Source organism: Rutilus rutilus, assembly GCF_951802725.1.
Source record: "Rutilus rutilus genome assembly, chromosome: 24".
NCBI lineage: Eukaryota > Metazoa > Chordata > Actinopteri > Cypriniformes > Leuciscidae > Rutilus > Rutilus rutilus.
In genome coordinates this window covers 30,085,518-30,102,617 of record NC_140228.1, presented here as the reverse complement: position 1 = coordinate 30,102,617, position 17,100 = coordinate 30,085,518, and the positions used below count along the sequence as shown (strand labels likewise).

Sequence of the window (17,100 nt, the reverse complement as noted above, 5' to 3'; positions counted from 1 at the left end):
TTTAATTGAGGATGTTTGAGATTCAAGGCTTCACAACAATCCTTGTGTTTGAGACGGATGTCTGCAGAAATGTCAAGATCCAATGCCAACACTATTTTATTAAAGTGTATATGTTTGTCAAAAAGTGTCAGATTTTTAGAACAGTAGAAGACTGTTTCTGTACTAGAGATGATTTATTATTGGACTTTTGATTATTTAAACTCGTGATGAGAGGGAAGTTGTGCTGGTCTTTTCTCCTCTATTGTGGCGTATATCGAGTGAATCGCTTCTGGAACAAGATTAAATGTGGGCGGGGCTTGATTGTCTGTGGGGAGTTGTTTGGATGGTTGTGGTTTGCTATTGGCTGATCTCATGTGAGTGACAGGTTAAAGCCCCGCCCTCATCATCAGAGAAGAGAAGAGATGCTGCAAGAGGAACTTTTTCTAATTCAACATTATTAACACAATAATGATGATGTGCACCCATAACTCATTTACAATAAACACTGCGATATTCCATAAAAAATAATTGTCAATTTTGATTTAATAGTGGCTTTAATTAACATGTTGATCACATGCAGTGCTTTAAAATAAAATGCAGAAATGATTTGATCATTGATCAGTATATTAATAAAATAACAAATAGACCAATTTATGCAGTTAATGCTTAAAATTGTTAAATTTACCTAAAATAAATATATTAACTCATTAAATTAAATTCTAAAACTATCAATTTAAAATACTATACTAGTGATACGTTTGTTATATTTAACAGTTTTAAATATGAATTAAACTTTTTTTTTGCTGTGTTTGTTGAATCTTCTCGATGAAGAAAGAGACACGATGAAGATGCAGATCCCAGCGGATGTTCCCCATGATCTCAGATCAGTCTACTTCAGACTTGCACCTGAAATTCAAGGCATTACCAGCCTGGGAATCCAGACCTAGATCTGAAAGATTATTGGTCTGGCGTCGACTAATGATGCTCAGCCAGCTCGAGGGGCGGCACCAAACACGCATTTGAAAATCTCACTGCACGCAATTGGATAACACTACAACCAATCACAACAAGCCCCATACGCTCAGCTACCAGCGGAGCTAACTGGTAGATTAGACTCTTGCCGTATCCGGTCGGCAAAACAGCAAAAACGCCCTTCTTGCAAAGGAAGGATTCGAGCGCCGTCTTCTGTTCCTGTTTTAGATAAAAAAGCCAAGTCTAACTCGTTCATTGTAGCGGCCAAAGCCGTTTCAAACAACTGGTGTTCATCCATAGCCATCTTGCAATGTTTACTAATGACTTCGACGTCAACAGCGCTGTCATCATCTCGCCTCTGGCCCGCCTATATCAGATAACCCGCTGTGATTGGTGCAGCTCGGATACAAGGGCATATTTAATGAGCATCATTATTGCTGAGCAAATTCAGCTTGTGCTCTCGTGAGAAGTCTGGGTCTCCAGGGTCTCCGGGTCTTCAGGGTCTCCAGGGTCTCCGGGTCTTCAGGGTCTCCAGGGTCTCCAGGGTCGGCAGGGTCTCCAGGGTCTCCAGGGTCTTCAGGGTCGGCAGGGTCTCCAGGGTCTCCAGGATCTCCAGGGTCTCCAGGATCTCCAGGGTCTCCAGGGTCTCCAGGGTCGGCAGGGTCTCCAGGGTCTCCAGGGTCGGCAGGGTCTCCAGGGTCGGCAGGGTCTCCAGGGTCTCCGGGTCTCCAGGGTCTCCGGGTCTCCAGGGTTGGCAGGGTCTCCAGGGTTGGCAGGGTCTCCAGGGTCTCCAGGGTCGGCAGGGTCTCCAGGGTCTCCAGGGTCTCCAGGGTATCCAGGGTCTCCAGGGTCTCCGGGTCTCCAGGGTCTCCGGGTCTCCAGGGTCTCCGGGTCTCCAGGGTCTCCAGGGTCTCCGGGTCTGCAGGGTCTCCAGGGTCTCCAGGTTCTCCAGGGTCGGCAGGGTCTCCAGGGTCTCCGGGTCTGCAGGGTCTCCAGGGTCTCCAGGGTTGGCAGGGTCTCCAGGTTCTCCAGGGTCGGCAGGGTCTCCAGGGTCTCCGGGTCTCCAGGGTCTCCAGGGTCTCCAGGGTCTCCAGGGTCTCCAGGGTCTCCGGGTCTCCAGGGTCTCCAGGGTCGGCAGTGCTGGCTGTTTCTCTGCTATTGTTTGTGAAATTGACCGAGTGAAACTTGTTTCTACACCAGATTTGTTTGGGCGTAGAAATAATCTCCTCATTACAGCGAGTGTGTGTGTGTGTGTGTGTGTGTGTGTGTCAGAAATACTGATGATTCCTCACTGAGCTTCGGTTAGTTCCTCTGCATCTCAGATGGAGTGTGTGTTTGACAGACAGCTGTCAGTCCAGACGTCACAGATCTCTTCACACACTCTTCACACTCATCATTCCTCAGGATCTTCTGCTGACTCTGGATCAGACCTGTGTTCTTCAGGTCACTGTTTCTCTGCGGACTCGGGTCAGAGGTCAGGTTAGAGGTCAGAGGTCAGGCTGTGTCTTTACACTGTCCTCCTGTACTGTGTGTGCAGCTCGAGGGAGTCTCTGATGATCCTGAGTGTTCGTGTCTCTGAAGCGTCTAGACGGGAAAATGATCCGGCTTTACTGTTGCTTGTGGTTTTTCTGGTCATGCCTCTCTCCTTTCTTCATCCCTCTCTCCTCTCTCCTCTCTTCTTCATCCCTCTCTCCTCTCTTCTTCATCCCTCTCTCCTCTCTTCTTCATCCCTCTCTCCTCTCTCCTCTCTTCTTCATCCCTCTCTCCTCTCTTCTTCATCCCTCTCTTCTTCATCCCTCTCTCCTCTCTCCTCTCTTCTTCTCTCCTCTCTTCTTCATCCCTCTCTCCTCTCTTCTTCATCCCTCTCTTCTTCATCCCTCTCTCCTCTCTCCTCTCTTCTTCATCCCTCTCTCCTCTCTTCTTCATCCCTCTCTCCTCTCTCCTCTCTTCTTCATCCCTCTCTCCTCTCTTCATCCCTCTCTCCTCTCTTCTTCATCCCTCTCTTCTTCATCCCTCTCTCCTCTCTCCTCTCTTCTTCATCCCTCTCTCCTCTCTTCATAACTGTAGGTGTGGTCAGCATATTTTCACGGGAGTAACTTTTTCCGGTTCCTGAACTCTTGCCGGATCATGAGGAGCTTCGGTGGGAGTCATCGGCTCCATGCCTTGAACTTTCCAAAAATGTTAATCACTTTTGAGTAAATCTGCCTATTGTAATGGCACTGGTCTAGGGTTTGTCATTGTCACCTCACTCTGACCACATCACATCAGTTGTTCGGTCCACGATCCCCCATCATCTGGACAGTCATCTGTGTTTCTGTCATCTTTCAACTTTACGACTGACGATCCACTCTCCTGCTCCCGTTGTTCTCGCTGTGCTTTAATAAACTCATTCTGTTGAATTGTCACCAGAATTTATTACATTTTTATTATAAAATATTGAATTTATTTTAGTCGTTTCGTTACAGTTGCATTAATAAAATCTCATGTAAATTAAAGTAATGTAACTTAATAACAAACATCAACACTAATTATTATTATTATTCTATTAAATATTAATATCTGTATCTTTTTTTATTGAACCGAAACCAAGATATAAGCTGGTACCGTCATGCCCTTGTGTGTGTGTGTGAGTGTGTGTGTGTGTGTGTGTGTGTGTGTGTGTGTGTGAGCGGTCTGGACTGTGAGCTTGTTTTCCTCCAGTCCTCGTCTCGTGTGTTTCCTTCCACCTCCACAGTTTCTCACAGTGACCTTCACTATCACTGGGCTGATATTACTGGCGTCTCACAGCTGAGTGTGTGTGTGTGAGTGTGTGTGTGTGTGAGTGTGTGAGTGTGTGTGTGTGTGAGTGTGTGTGTGTGTGTGTGTGTGTGTGTGTGTGTGTCTGTCTGTGTGTCTGTCTGTGTGTGTGTGTCTGTGTGTCTGTGTCTGTGTGTCTGTCTGTGTGTGTGTGTGTGTGTGTGTGTGTGTGTGTGTGTGTGTGTGTCTGTCTGTGTGTGTGTCTGTGAGCCTGATTACAAAAACAAAAGTCTCACCATTAAAATTTAAAATCCATGTCCCAAACACACAATAATGATGTTCTTATTATAATGTTATGTAGCCGATATGACAGAGCTTCGGTCTCGCCTTCGGTCTCGCTCTACATTATCCCGCTTATTACATGGCTACCCAGCAAATAAATCAATAATTTGACTCAAAATATTGATTTAAAAAGGAGTTTATTGATTTAAAAACGATTGTATTGCTTCCGCTAAAGAAAATAGTCCGTTCCGTCTCTACGGTTAGAATCCTGCATCCATAGCAACGCTCTGTTTTTCATGGCAACGGTGTGTTATACTTAGCAGCATTATCAAGAAATAACACACTGCATTCTACATAAGAATTCAACCAAGCCATGTAATAAATATATTAAGTGACTGTATTAAGTGATTGTTCAATAAGTGGTGCTGCTATTCAGTGTGATTTATGAAAATCTGTAATTTGGTCACATTGAGTTCAAACTTAAATTTTTAATTGTTTTGGTAAGATTAATAATTATTCTTAAAAAATAGCAAATTAATTGATAATCAATTTTGTTGTTGTTGTGAAAAGCCACACGTCGGCCAATCAGCTGTTCTGTTTTTAACTCCATTTGAACGCAAGGACACATTTGATGTCTTTCTGACATTTCATTGTAACTGTTGTGTAAAGATGTTCATCTCATTGTCTTTAGTTTTAAATGGAGGTTTGACTAAATTAAATGTTTGTCCTCGTGTGTGTGTGTGTGTCCTCAGGCCTGCAGTGCTACTGTCACCGGTGCCCGAACCACACGTGTGCGACGGACGGGCTGTGCTACGTGTCCATCACGCGTCAGGGGAGCGTCACCACTCAGCAGAGCTGGTGCATTAGCGACACCGAGCTAATCCCGCGCGACCGGCCCTTCGTGTGCGCGCCCTCCACCAAAGACGACACCGGCATCTTCCCCATGTGCTGCGACACCGACTTGTGCAACAAGAACCCCGACCTCAGCGCATTCCCAGGTAACACTCGCCCGTCTGCAACAAAACACAGCGTTTACTGCGATCCGTCACACGGCTCTGTAGAGTACTGGATTCTGATTGGTCAATCGCGCCATCCAGCTCACAATAATTGGTTTGGAATGTTAACTTTTCAAATTTTTTGATGTATGATGTTTTAATGTTCACAGACTTCCATGTGTTTTCTCACACACACACACACACACACACACACATGCAGCCAATGTGATTACGTCATGACGTAACATGTGACGGCATACCCGGAAGTATAAATAGACACTGGCACACACACGCGTTAGCTTTAGCTCTTCAGCAAGCGCTCTCTGTTACTGTCTGTCTTATTTGGCGTTGTTTGTCAAACGTATCTAAGCAAAGAATGGCGAGTGAGCAGTTCAAGAAATGTGTGCACCCCTGCCCTAGATATATCACGGGTGGGGACACGCATCAGTTATGTGTGGACTGTTTGGGAGTGCAGCACGCCCGGGCAGCTCTCGAGGGGGCTGCTTGTGGTCATTGCGAGGCACTTCCCATCTGGCCGTCTTTGATGATGATGGCCAGGCTCGCGTTCCCTGCGGTTCGGGTCCCGCGTCCGTTGAGGCGGCGCGCGGCGACTCAGATCATGGGGTTCGCAAAGGGACCTTGCAGACGAGAAAGAGACTGCACCTTCTCATTCTTCGTCTGAAGGTTCTGAAGCCCCCGTTCATGGTGCAGAAGCCCGCGCTGCAGCTTCTTCTGCCCGTGATGAGGGTCCGGTGCTTGAGTTGTCCGCTTCCGAGGAAGTGGATGTACTCAGCATCGAGGCGGATGAACGTGAACTAGACTCGCCGGTTCATGTTCCCGCTTATGAGGAGCTTGTTGAGGTTGTGACGCGTGCAGTGGCCAGACTCAACATCAACTGGCCACTTGATAAGCAGGAAGTGCAAAATAAAAGCAAGCTGGATGAGTGCTTCCTGCAGCACCGCTCACAACCTCAGCGCCGGGGCTTACCATTTTTCCCTGATTTACATAAAGAGATCTCTAAATCATGGGGAAAACCCCATTCATCTTGTGTTTCCTATCCTTCTGCCGTGGATTATAGCCATGTGGTAGGCGCGAGAGAGTTGGGGTATGGGAAGATGCCGCAGATAGAGGAGGCTCTTGCCAGCTACCTCTCTCCTGAAGCGGCATCATCCCTAAAAGCCCCAGCACTGCCCAGCAAACCATATAGAGATACCTCTGCATTGGTGGGCAGGGCATATATGGCGGCAGGTCGGGCTGGTTCATGTCTGCACACTATGGCCATCTTGCAGGCATACCAGGCCGACCTACTAAAGGATTTGGATGAGGGCGAGGGACCTACGCCTGAAGATATTGCTGAACTTCGCAAAGCCGCAGATTTGTCTCTCCGGGCTACTAAGTAGACGGCCCGCGCTATCGGCTGCTCCATGTCACCTCTGGTAGCCATGGAGAGGCATCTGTGGCTAAATTTGTCAGGCATAAAAGAAAAAGACAAATCTTTTCTCCTGGATGCGCCGCTCTCGCCTTCTGGTCTGTTCGGTGACGCAGTTACAACTGTCGTAGACAGGTCTCAGGAGGTGAGGAAACAATCTGCGGCATTTCAGCAATATCTCCCTCGCCGCTCAAAATCCAAATCCTGAAAAGCGGCCAGCCTCAGCCGTCTACGAGCTCCTCGTATAGGCAAGAGCAGAAGGAGAGCGTTGCCTCTAGAGCCCCTCCCTCGGGAGCTTGGCAACAGAGGAAACGCTCTTACTCGAAGTCCGCTAGCCAGAAAGGCGACCTGAGGGACGTCCTTCAGGCAAAAACTACGTTTCTGGGCGTAGTATGGAATTCGGTTACGATGCGGGCACATATGTCTCCCGCACGTATCAAGTCCATCCTGGCCATGGTGTCCGGGATAAAGCTAGGCCAGGCCATCACTGTAAAGCAATTTCAAAGACTGCTGGGCCTCATGGCAGCGGCATCCAACATAATACCCTTGGGCCTTCTACACATGAGGCCCCTTCAGTGGTGGCTGAAAGCCAAGGGGTTTTCCCAGAGGGGAAATCCGTTCCGTACAATCAGGGTCACGCGCAGATGCCTTCGTTCCCTATTAATATGGAAGAAACCTTGGTTCCTGTCCCAAGGGCCAGTGTTAGGAGTGTCATGTCGCCGGAAAATAGTTTCGACAGACACCTCCCTCACTGGCTGGGGCGCGGTCATGGAAGGCCGCTTTGCCAGGGGTCTGTGGCAGGACCATCATCACTCTTGGCTACCATGTCTTGATACGGTCAGACAATACGTCGGTGGTCGCTTATCTGAATCGACAGGGGGGTCTCAGATCACGCCCTCTATACAAACTGGCGCATCAGATTCTCCTCTGGTCCCAGGGCAAGCTGTTGTCCATCAGAGCAATGTATGTCCCGGGGGTTCAGAATCAGGGAGCAGACATCCTGTCGAGGCAGGGGCTGAGGTAAGTGGACCTGTTTGCATCTCGAGAGACGTCCCACTGTCCACTGTGGTTTTCCCTATCACATCCAGCTCCACTGGGGTTGGATGCCATGGTACAAGCGTGGCCGAGGCTACGATTGTACGCTTTTCCCCCGATCGCTCTGCTCCCGGGAGTTCTAGAGAGGGTCTGTCGAGAAGGAGTCAGTCTACTCCTTGTAGCCCCGTTCTGGCCGGCCCGAGTATGGTTCTCAGACATAATAGCACTCCTGATAGGTCTGCCATGGCAGATTCCTCTGAGGAGGGATCTGTTGTCTCAGACGGAAGGCACAATATTCCACCCTCGCCCAGAGCTGTGGAAGTTGTGGGTATGGCCCCTGAGGGGGTTCAGAACCTAGATGCTGGCCTTTCAGCTGGAGTGGTCAAGACCATACTCAGCTCCAGAGCTCCTTCCACGAGGAGATTGTATGGCCTAAAGTGGAATGTGTTTTCCACTTGGTGTAGAGAACATGAGTTAGATCCAGTTAACTGCCCAGTGGCTTCAGTTCTGGAGTTTCTCCAAGATCGTTCCTCTGCGGGTCTCTCCCCTTCCACACTTAAGGTGTACGTGGCTGCCATTGCAGCTTTCCATGCACCACTAAGTGATGGGCCGCTGGGGAGGAACCAGCTGGTCATACGTTTTTTCCGTGGTACATGGAAGATGAGACCGACAACCAGGACCAGAGTTCCTGCCTAGGACCTGGCGGTGGTTCTTGAAGGGTTATCCCTGGCCCCCTTCGAACCACTTCAGTCGGCATCACCTAAGGACTTGACGTTTAAGATGGCCTTTCTCTTAGCCATTACCTCGCTTAAGAGGGTGGGAGATCTCCAAGCCCTGGCAGTTTCGCCAGCTTGCTTGGAGTTTGCCCCAGGAGGAGTTAAGGCCATCTTGCATTCGAGACCTGGCTATGTGCCCAAGGTGCCTTCCAGCATGGCACGGTCTACGGTCCTGCAGGCATTTCATCCTCCACCACATGTGTCAGCAGAAGAAGAGAGACTCCACGTGCTTTGTCCTGTCAGAGCACTGAGTATTTACCTTGAGCGCTCCTCTTCTTGGAGGAGGTCGGACCAACTGTTAGTGTGTTTTGGGTCACCTAAGAAGGGGCTCCCTGCATCCAAGCAAACAATCAGTAATTGGATTGTACAGGCTATTGCCTCGGCCTACCAGGTGCACAATCTGCCTTCACCTTTGGCCATAAAGGCTCATTCCACTAGAGGCATGGCTTCCTCTAGGGCCCTCTACTCGGGGGTACTCCTCCAGGAGATCTGTGAGGGAGCCGGTTGGGCTACCCCACACACTTTTATCAGATTTTATAGTCTGCACCTCCCTAATATGCCTGGTGCGCGGGTGCTCTCGCCCTAGCTTGTGCCTGATCAGTTTCACACAGGGGCAGGAATTTCGGCGCATGGCATAGTGGGCATTCGTTCCCCAAAGAGTCATTTTTAACGACGCAATGCGAGTTCCCTCGAAAGGGAACGTCTCGGGTTACGTCTGTAACCCTTGTTCCCTGAGAAGGGAACGAGACACTGCGTCGCCTTGCCACGCCCCTTCATACCTGGGAGCGGTTTGCTTCATCACGAGGCTAACGCGTGTGTGTGCCGGTGTCTATTTATACTTCCGGGTATGCCGTCGCATGTTATGTCATGACGCAACACCAATCAGGATTGGAATAGTTTCATTCATACTTCCGAGGCGCGCGCAGGGAGCGTCCCCCATAAAGTCGTTTTTAACGACGCAGTGTCTCATTCCCTCCTCAGGGAACAGGGGTAATCAAGGGTTACAGTCGTAACCTGAGACGTTTTCTCACATACAGATGCGGCTGGCGTGTGTTTTCTCTCACACACACACACACACATGCAGCTGGCGTGTGTTTTCTCTCTCTCACACACACACACACACACACACATGCAGCTGCATGCACATGCGTGTGTTTGAATGATTCCCTGTGGTTGAGGAATGTGAACAGATCCTGCTCTCCTCGACCACAGACTCCTGTAAACAGAGTGAAGTCCTCGGGAATAGAGTCTCTCGTTCTCTGCCTCTTCCCGGCTGTCGGGATCAACTTCTGTTTCAACCTTTATGTTCTGTCCTCGGCCTTCCGTCTGTGTGCAGATCTCTCATGTTTTCCATTTTCTCCTAATTAAATTGTCTTCATGGATGTTATGGATATCCACTTGGGATGAATCACGGGGTGTGTGTTTGCTGTTTACGGGAGCTTGTGATTTCCCTGGAATGGGTCTGTCTGAAGTCTAGACAGGCGTCTGTGGGAACGCCTTTATTTAAAAATGAAATAAGTGTTACTAGGCTTGAGATAATATGTTAAGCGTGCAGATTCGAGCATGACTCATGTTTACTTCAAACCAGACACGCAGTCTGGCAGAAACACATCACACACACACTCGAGACAGTCAATAATCAACACAAGATCTGACAACACTATTACAAGAACTTACAGCTGAAGAATCATTGTTTTATGCAGTATAACACTGTTACTCTCAAAACTGATGATTTGGACTTTAGTTCCATCCACCATCCTGTGATTGTACTGTTCATTTGTCCGGGTATCAAAATGAAAAAGACTATAATAAATATAATATTCAAAATAGAAAAAAGAAGAACCACCTAGTATGCAACATTGCTTAAAAACAAAGAAAACAATCTAAAAAAGCTTCCATTAACATTGTCATGGTCTTCCCATTTTCTTGATTTTTTTTTGTATGCAAGATTTTGAGTTCAATATATGTGATTTTAGCCTCACTGTACATAACTATATAATACTGATATCTTATGTGTTTTAAAGGCCTTGACTGCTGTAATGTTGTTGACCTGACTCACTCTCTCTCTCTCTCTCTCTCTCTCTCTCACACACACAGTGCCGACACAGAAGCCGGTGGCTCTGGGGCCCGTGGCGTTCGCGGCGCTGATCGCGGGTCCGGTGTGTGTGGTGTGTTTCCTCATGGTCACCGTGTTCTACATCTGCCACAGTCGCTCGGTTCTCCACCACCGTGTGCCGAACGAGGAGGACCCGACCATGGACCATCCCTTCATCACTGTGGGAACCACACTCAAAGACCTCATCTACGACATGACCACATCCGGCTCGGGCTCGGGTGAGTCTCGCTCACACACACACACACACACACACACACACACACACACACACACACACACACACACACACTCACTCACTCACACTCACTCTCACACTCAAAGACCTCATCTACGACATGACCACATCCGGCTCGGGTGAGTCTCGCTCGCTCTCACACACACACACACACACACACACACACACTCAAAGACCTCATCTATGACATGACCACATCCGGCTTGGGCTCGGGTGAGTCTCGCTCGCTCGCTCACACTCACACACACACACTCACTCAAACTCTTATTTTAGTATTATTTATAAACCATTACACTATTTCTTCTTATTTTTCATTGTCATTTTAAGTTGTAGTAGTTTTGTTATGTGCTTCCATGCTCACAAACGTGACAGATTTTTATTATTTTTATTATTTATATACTATTATAGTATTTATAAATATTTTTCATTTTAACTTTAGTTTAAGTTGTAGTTGTTTTGTTATGTGGTTGCATGAGCACCGATGCGACAGAGAAACGTCTCGGTTACGTATGTAACCTTTGTTCCCTGAGTAGGGAACGAGACACTGCGAATATCGGTATGGGAATACCATTGGTGTGGACGAATGTCTGAAGCCCTTATACCAGCACGCCAATTTGATTGGTCAATAGCGCTTAGCACCACCCTAAGAATAGTATGCTTCATATTAGTGTGCCGTGCGCTATTCCTCAGATTCCATGACGAAGGAAGCACTGTTCAGGTCTGGGAAGGGAACTCTCAGGGAACAAAGGTTACATACGTAACCGAGACGCTCCCTTTCATAGGTTTCTCAACACTGCGAATATCGGTATGGGAACGATTTATACCATAACGCCTTCACATACCTGAGAATAGCTGGAAGACCGTGGGAAGTGTCCGCTCCATCAGATAAGACCTGGGAGCCGGGAGAACGTGATAAAAGTGTTCGGAGAGGACCATCCTGCCGCAACACAAATGTCCTCCAAAGAAGAGCCCCTAAAGATCAGATCAGATGGAGGACCTGTGCCTGGACACGACCACAACGCATCCCAGAGGTGTCAGCAGAGAGTGTGTCAACTAGACTCTCCCTGTGAAGGCCTCATCGGCACTGATCCTCAACAAACCGTCTCCATACCGGTGTGATGATCTTCAACCAGATGGAACTGGATAATATTCTGATTGTTCCAATCCAATCTGACCTCTGACCTGTAATGCTGCCTGAATCATAATCATACACTGTTCGCTCATTGGCCAGAGGAGAACTGAGACTGAGCCTGGGTTCTCCCAAGGGTTATTTCTCCATTCTGCCCTGATGGAGTTTTGGTTCCTTGCCAGTGTCGCCTTTTTTCACCTTTGTTGCCATTGGCTTGGCTTGCTTAGTTGGGGACATTAAATTTAACATTTAATTTAATATTCAACAATAATATTGATCTGCCTGCATTGACACCATTATATGAGAACTGAACTGAGCTGAACGATTTTCTCCAGAGCGGCTATATATACAGTGCTATGCATAAGTTTAGACACCCATGCTAAAGTTGACTAAAAAGAGGAATAAAAAATCATCTTTTGGAAATTGAACTTAATGCCTTAATTTAAAAAAATTGGAAAAATCCAACCTTTAAGGACACCAATTTTCTTTGTGAATGAATAATGTATCGTAAATAAATAAATGTTCTTCCTTAAAATACAGGGTGCATAAGTGTGGACACCCCTATGTTAAATTCCCATAGAGGCAGGCAGAATTTTATTTTTAAAGGCCAGTTACTTCATGGATCCAGGATACTATGCATCCTGATAAAGTTCCCTTGGCCTTTGGAATTAAAATATCCCCACATCATCACATAGCCTTCACCATACCTAGAGATTGGCATGGGGTACTTTCCATAAGATCATCTCTCAATGCAAATCAAACTAGCTATTAGGCTAACTGAAATAAAACCATGCCAATCTCTAGGTATGGTGAATGCTATGTGATGATGTGGGGATATTTTAATTCCAAAGGCCAAGGGAACTTTATCAGGATGCATAGTATCCTAAAAAATAAATAAAATAAAAATACTTAAAAAAAAAAATCTGCCTGCCTCTATGGGAATTTAACATAGGGGTGTACTCACTTATGCACCCTGTATTTTAAGGAAGAACATTTATTTATTTACGATACATTATTCATTCACAAAGAAAATTGGTGTCCTTAAAGGTTGGATTTTTCCTAAGTTTTTTAAATTAAGGCATTAAGTTCAATTTCCAAAAGATGATTTTTTTATTCCTCTTTTTAGTCAACTTTAGTATGGGTGTCTAAACTTATGCATAGCACTGTATATATAAATTAACTAAATTAATAACTTTTTTACAACAAAAATGAATCATCACTGAACAGGAAACAAACTTTGTTTCATTATCTTCCTGTTATCTCTGTAAAGCTGCTTTGAAACACTCTGTATTGTAAAAAGCGCTGTATAAATAAATGTGACTTGACTAAAAAGAGCTTGAGAAGAAGCCATTCCTCTAGTGGGATGGGCACACACACCTAGAGGCGAAGCCAAACCACGCGCCTCATAAGCCGCTGAGATAGCCTCAATCACCCCATGAGACTTTCTCTGTTTGGTGACGGCAGCCCCTCTGTTTTTACCACCAAAACACACAAACAATTGCTCCGATCTATGCCACTGGGCTGAGCGGTTGACATGGACCTTCAGAGGCAGAGAGGCCGTACATCACTCCCAGTCTCCGAATCAGGAGGGGGAAAAGCCTCCAAAACCCCCTGCTGGTAGGAGGTGGGCCTTTCCTGAATTGGATGGTGTAACCGTGTCGAATGGTGCGTAACACCCATTGTGAGACTTCGGGCAGGCGCTGCTATGCGGCTCAGTACTCTGCAGGTGTCAGTACATTCGCTGATTGCAGAGAGCCCTTGGCGTCTGCTGAAACAGGAAGTACGAGTGGAGTAACTACGGTAGTCATAGACTGGTCCCCCTGCGTAGGGATCCCAAGCACATCAATGGCGGAAACCTCTACAACAGGGAACTGTCTCATCGCCCGATCGGGCTGGCCCACCACGTCGAACGCTGGGGTTTTGAACGGCGTCATATATACGGGCCACGCACCCGTGACCCTAGGGCTTTTCCCAGAACTCCGAAGGCGTGAGTGCGCGGAGTGTCTGGAGTGCTGCTCGTCGAGGGAGCCTCGCCCGAAACCGCCCGAGACGCAATTTGTGGCGAAGGAATCAGGAACTACTTCTGGGGGCCTGGGGTCAAGAGGTCTTGGCCGTCGGACCCAGGTCTATCCGTCTGCGTCGTATGAGCGCAGGGAAGATGAGCGCAGGGAAGATGAGCGCAGGGAAGATGAGCGCAGGGAAGATGAGCGCAGGGAAGATGGGCGCAGGGAAGATGGGCGCAGGGAAGATGGGCGCAGGGAAGATGGGCGCAGGGAAGATGAGCGCAGGGAAGATGGGCGCAGGGAAGATGGGCGCAGGGAAGATGAGCGCAGGGAAGATGGGCGCAGGGAAGATGAGCGCAGGGAAGATGAGCGCAGGGAAGATGAGCGCAGGGAAGATGGGCGCAGGGAAGAGCGCAGGGAAGATGGGCGCAGGGAAGATGAGCGCAGGGAAGATGGGCGCAGGGGCGCAGGGAAGATGGGCGCAGGGAAGATGGGCGCAGGGAAGATGGGCGCAGGGAAGATGAGCGCAGGGAAGATGGGCGCAGGGAAGATGGGCGCAGGGAAGATGAGCGCAGGGAAGATGGGCGCAGGGAAGATGAGCGCAGGGAAGATGAGCGCAGGGAAGATGAGCGCAGGGAAGATGGGCGCAGGGAAGAGCGCAGGGAAGATGGGCGCAGGGAAGATGAGCGCAGGGAAGATGGGCGCAGGGAAGATGGGCGCAGGGAAGATGGGCGCAGGGAAGATGAGCGCAGGGAAGATGAGCGCAGGGAAGATGAGCGCAGGGAAGATGAGCGCAGGGAAGATGAGCGCAGGGAAGATGGGCGCAGGGAAGATGGGCGCAGGGAAGATGAGCGCAGGGAAGATGAGCGCAGGGAAGATGGGCGCAGGGAAGATGGGCGCAGGGAAGATGAGCGCAGGGAAGATGAGCGCAGGGAAGATGGGCGCAGGGAAGATGGGCGCAGGGAAGATGAGCGCAGGGAAGATGAGCGCAGGGAAGATGGGCGCAGGGAAGATGAGCGCAGGGAAGATGGGCGCAGGGAAGATGGGCGCAGGGAAGATGAGCGCAGGGAAGATGGGCGCAGGGAAGATGAGCGCAGGGAAGATGAGCGCAGGGAAGATGGGCGCAGGGAAGAGCGCAGGGAAGATGAGCGCAGGGAAGATGAGCGCAGGGAAGATGGGCGCAGGGAAGATGAGCGCAGGGAAGATGGGCGCAGGGAAGATGGGCGCAGGGAAGATGGGCGCAGGGAAGATGGGCGCAGGGAAGATGAGCGCAGGGAAGATGAGCGCAGGGAAGATGAGCGCAGGGAAGATGAGCGCAGGGAAGATGAGCGCAGGGAAGAGCGCAGGGAAGATGAGCGCAGGGAAGATGGGCGCAGGGAAGATGGGCGCAGGGAAGATGAGCGCAGGGAAGATGGGCGCAGGGAAGATGGGCGCAGGGAAGATGGGCGCAGGGAAGATGAGCGCAGGGAAGATGAGCGCAGGGAAGATGAGCGCAGGGAAGATGGGCGCAGGGAAGATGAGCGCAGGGAAGATGGGCGCAGGGAAGATGAGCGCAGGGAAGATGGGCGCAGGGAAGATGAGCGCAGGGAAGATGAGCGCAGGGAAGATGAGCGCAGGGAAGATGAGCGCAGGGAAGATGAGCGCAGGGAAGATGAGCGCAGGGAAGATGGGCGCAGGGAAGATGGGCGCAGGGAAGATGAGCGCAGGGAAGATGAGCGCAGGGAAGATGAGCGCAGGGAAGATGAGCGCAGGGAAGATGAGCGCAGGGAAGATGAGCGCAGGGAAGATGAGCAGGGAAGATGAGCGCAGGGAAGATGAGCGCAGGGAAGATGAGCGCAGGGAAGATGAGCGCAGGGAAGATGGGTGCAGGGAAGATGAGCGCAGGGAAGATGAGCGCAGGGAAGCTCGCTCTCCCTAGGCCTGCATGGAATAAGCTTGCGGGAAACAGCAGATTGTTGTTTCACTGCTCAACTTTTCTACCACAGCAGTCACAGACTCGCCAGATAGACCGTCGTTGGACATGGGGGCATCTAACAGGAAGGTCTTGTCTCTTTCTTGTCAGTAAGAGTGAGCCAAAGAGATTTGTGCTGAAAAAGGCTGCTTCCAAGACTTCGAAACCTCGTGGTGGAGGTCTTGGAAGAAAGGTAGAGGCCTACGGGGCTGGGCTGGGGCGCGGCTAGTCAAATAGCGATCGTCCAGCTTCGACTGGACCTTTGAGCAGCCTCGCTGTCCCAATCCAGCCCAGCGTGTTTACAGCACGAGTGCCCACGTCTAACAGAGAAGTGCGCTTCTCCTGTCCGCTCGAGGGAGAGAGCCACACACTCGCCTATAAGCTCCTCAGAGTCAGAGGCCGCCGTAGACAACACGTCATCGTCGAACGGGCCACAGCCGGAAGAAGTCGCATCGCGAGCTTATGGAGTAGCCTAGGCCGCAAATCATCACGAACGAAAATGACGGGGTTTCGATGCATTTCTGGAAACTCATCATGTCCGCTTGAGAGGAGTGGGAAAACTTCTCTGAATTACAGCAAAGAACACGACAAACACGCTTTCCTACGGGCAACAGAAATCCGCTTCCTGAAGGAGTAAAACCTGAGGAATAGCACACAGCACACTAATATGAAGCACACGTGACGTACGCTTAGGGTGGTGCTACGCGCTATTGGCCAATCACATTGGCGTGCTGGTATAAGGGCTTCAGACATTCGTCCACACCAATGGTGTTCCCATAGAGAGATTCGCAGTGTTGAGAGACCTGTGAAAGGGAACAACAAACTGTTATTTTAGCATTATTTATATACTAATATAGTATGCATTTATATTTTTAATTCATTTTTAGTTTCATTTTTTTTTTAAAATGTATGTGCTTTTGTCATTTTATTAGTGTTTTTATAATTCTATATTTTTTCATATATTTAGCTTTATTTTAATTGCAGTTTTAGTTTTAGTAAGTAACATTTTTATAACAGCTTTAGTTCAATGACCAGAACTGATTTTGAACAGTTTTATGTAACAATAGCAGCTCTGCTTTAATGCGCGGGACGATGTCGTGTGTGTGTCTGGTAGTGTGTTCTCGCGTGTGTGTGTCTGGTAGTGTGTGTGTCTGGTAGTGTGTTCTCGGTTGTCAAGTCCTGCTTTTACGCCCAGATCTGATTCATACGAAACTCTTCCTGTGACTCCGGTTATTCTAGCTTCATTTACACTCTTTACCCTTCATATAATTACCTGTTAATGTTTCTAAACACCTGCGTCCTTCATGTGTGTGTGTTTACGTCTGCACGTCTGCTGTTCTCTTTGTTGTCTGGTTCGTGGATCATCCCTCTCTCCTTCCCTTTGTTTCGCTGTGTTTCTCCGGCAGGATTAAACACTGTGTGTCGAGCGTACAGCGCCAGTTTATTTTATTGGCACGTCGTC

At 48.9% G+C, this 17,100-nt stretch overlaps 1 protein-coding gene across 1 annotated transcript in view; it reads left to right on the top strand.

Moving 5' to 3' along the window:
* The window catches only part of tgfbr1b (transforming growth factor, beta receptor 1 b), a 70,949-nt gene that overhangs the window by 29,121 nt on the left and 24,728 nt on the right, over window positions 1-17,100 (top strand). Inside the window, exons 2-3 of the mRNA XM_084398576.1 lie at window positions 4,722-4,967; window positions 10,302-10,538. Coding sequence (XP_084254702.1) covers window positions 4,722-4,967; window positions 10,302-10,538 — 483 coding nt within the window. The remainder of the gene's footprint in view (window positions 1-4,721; window positions 4,968-10,301; window positions 10,539-17,100) is intronic.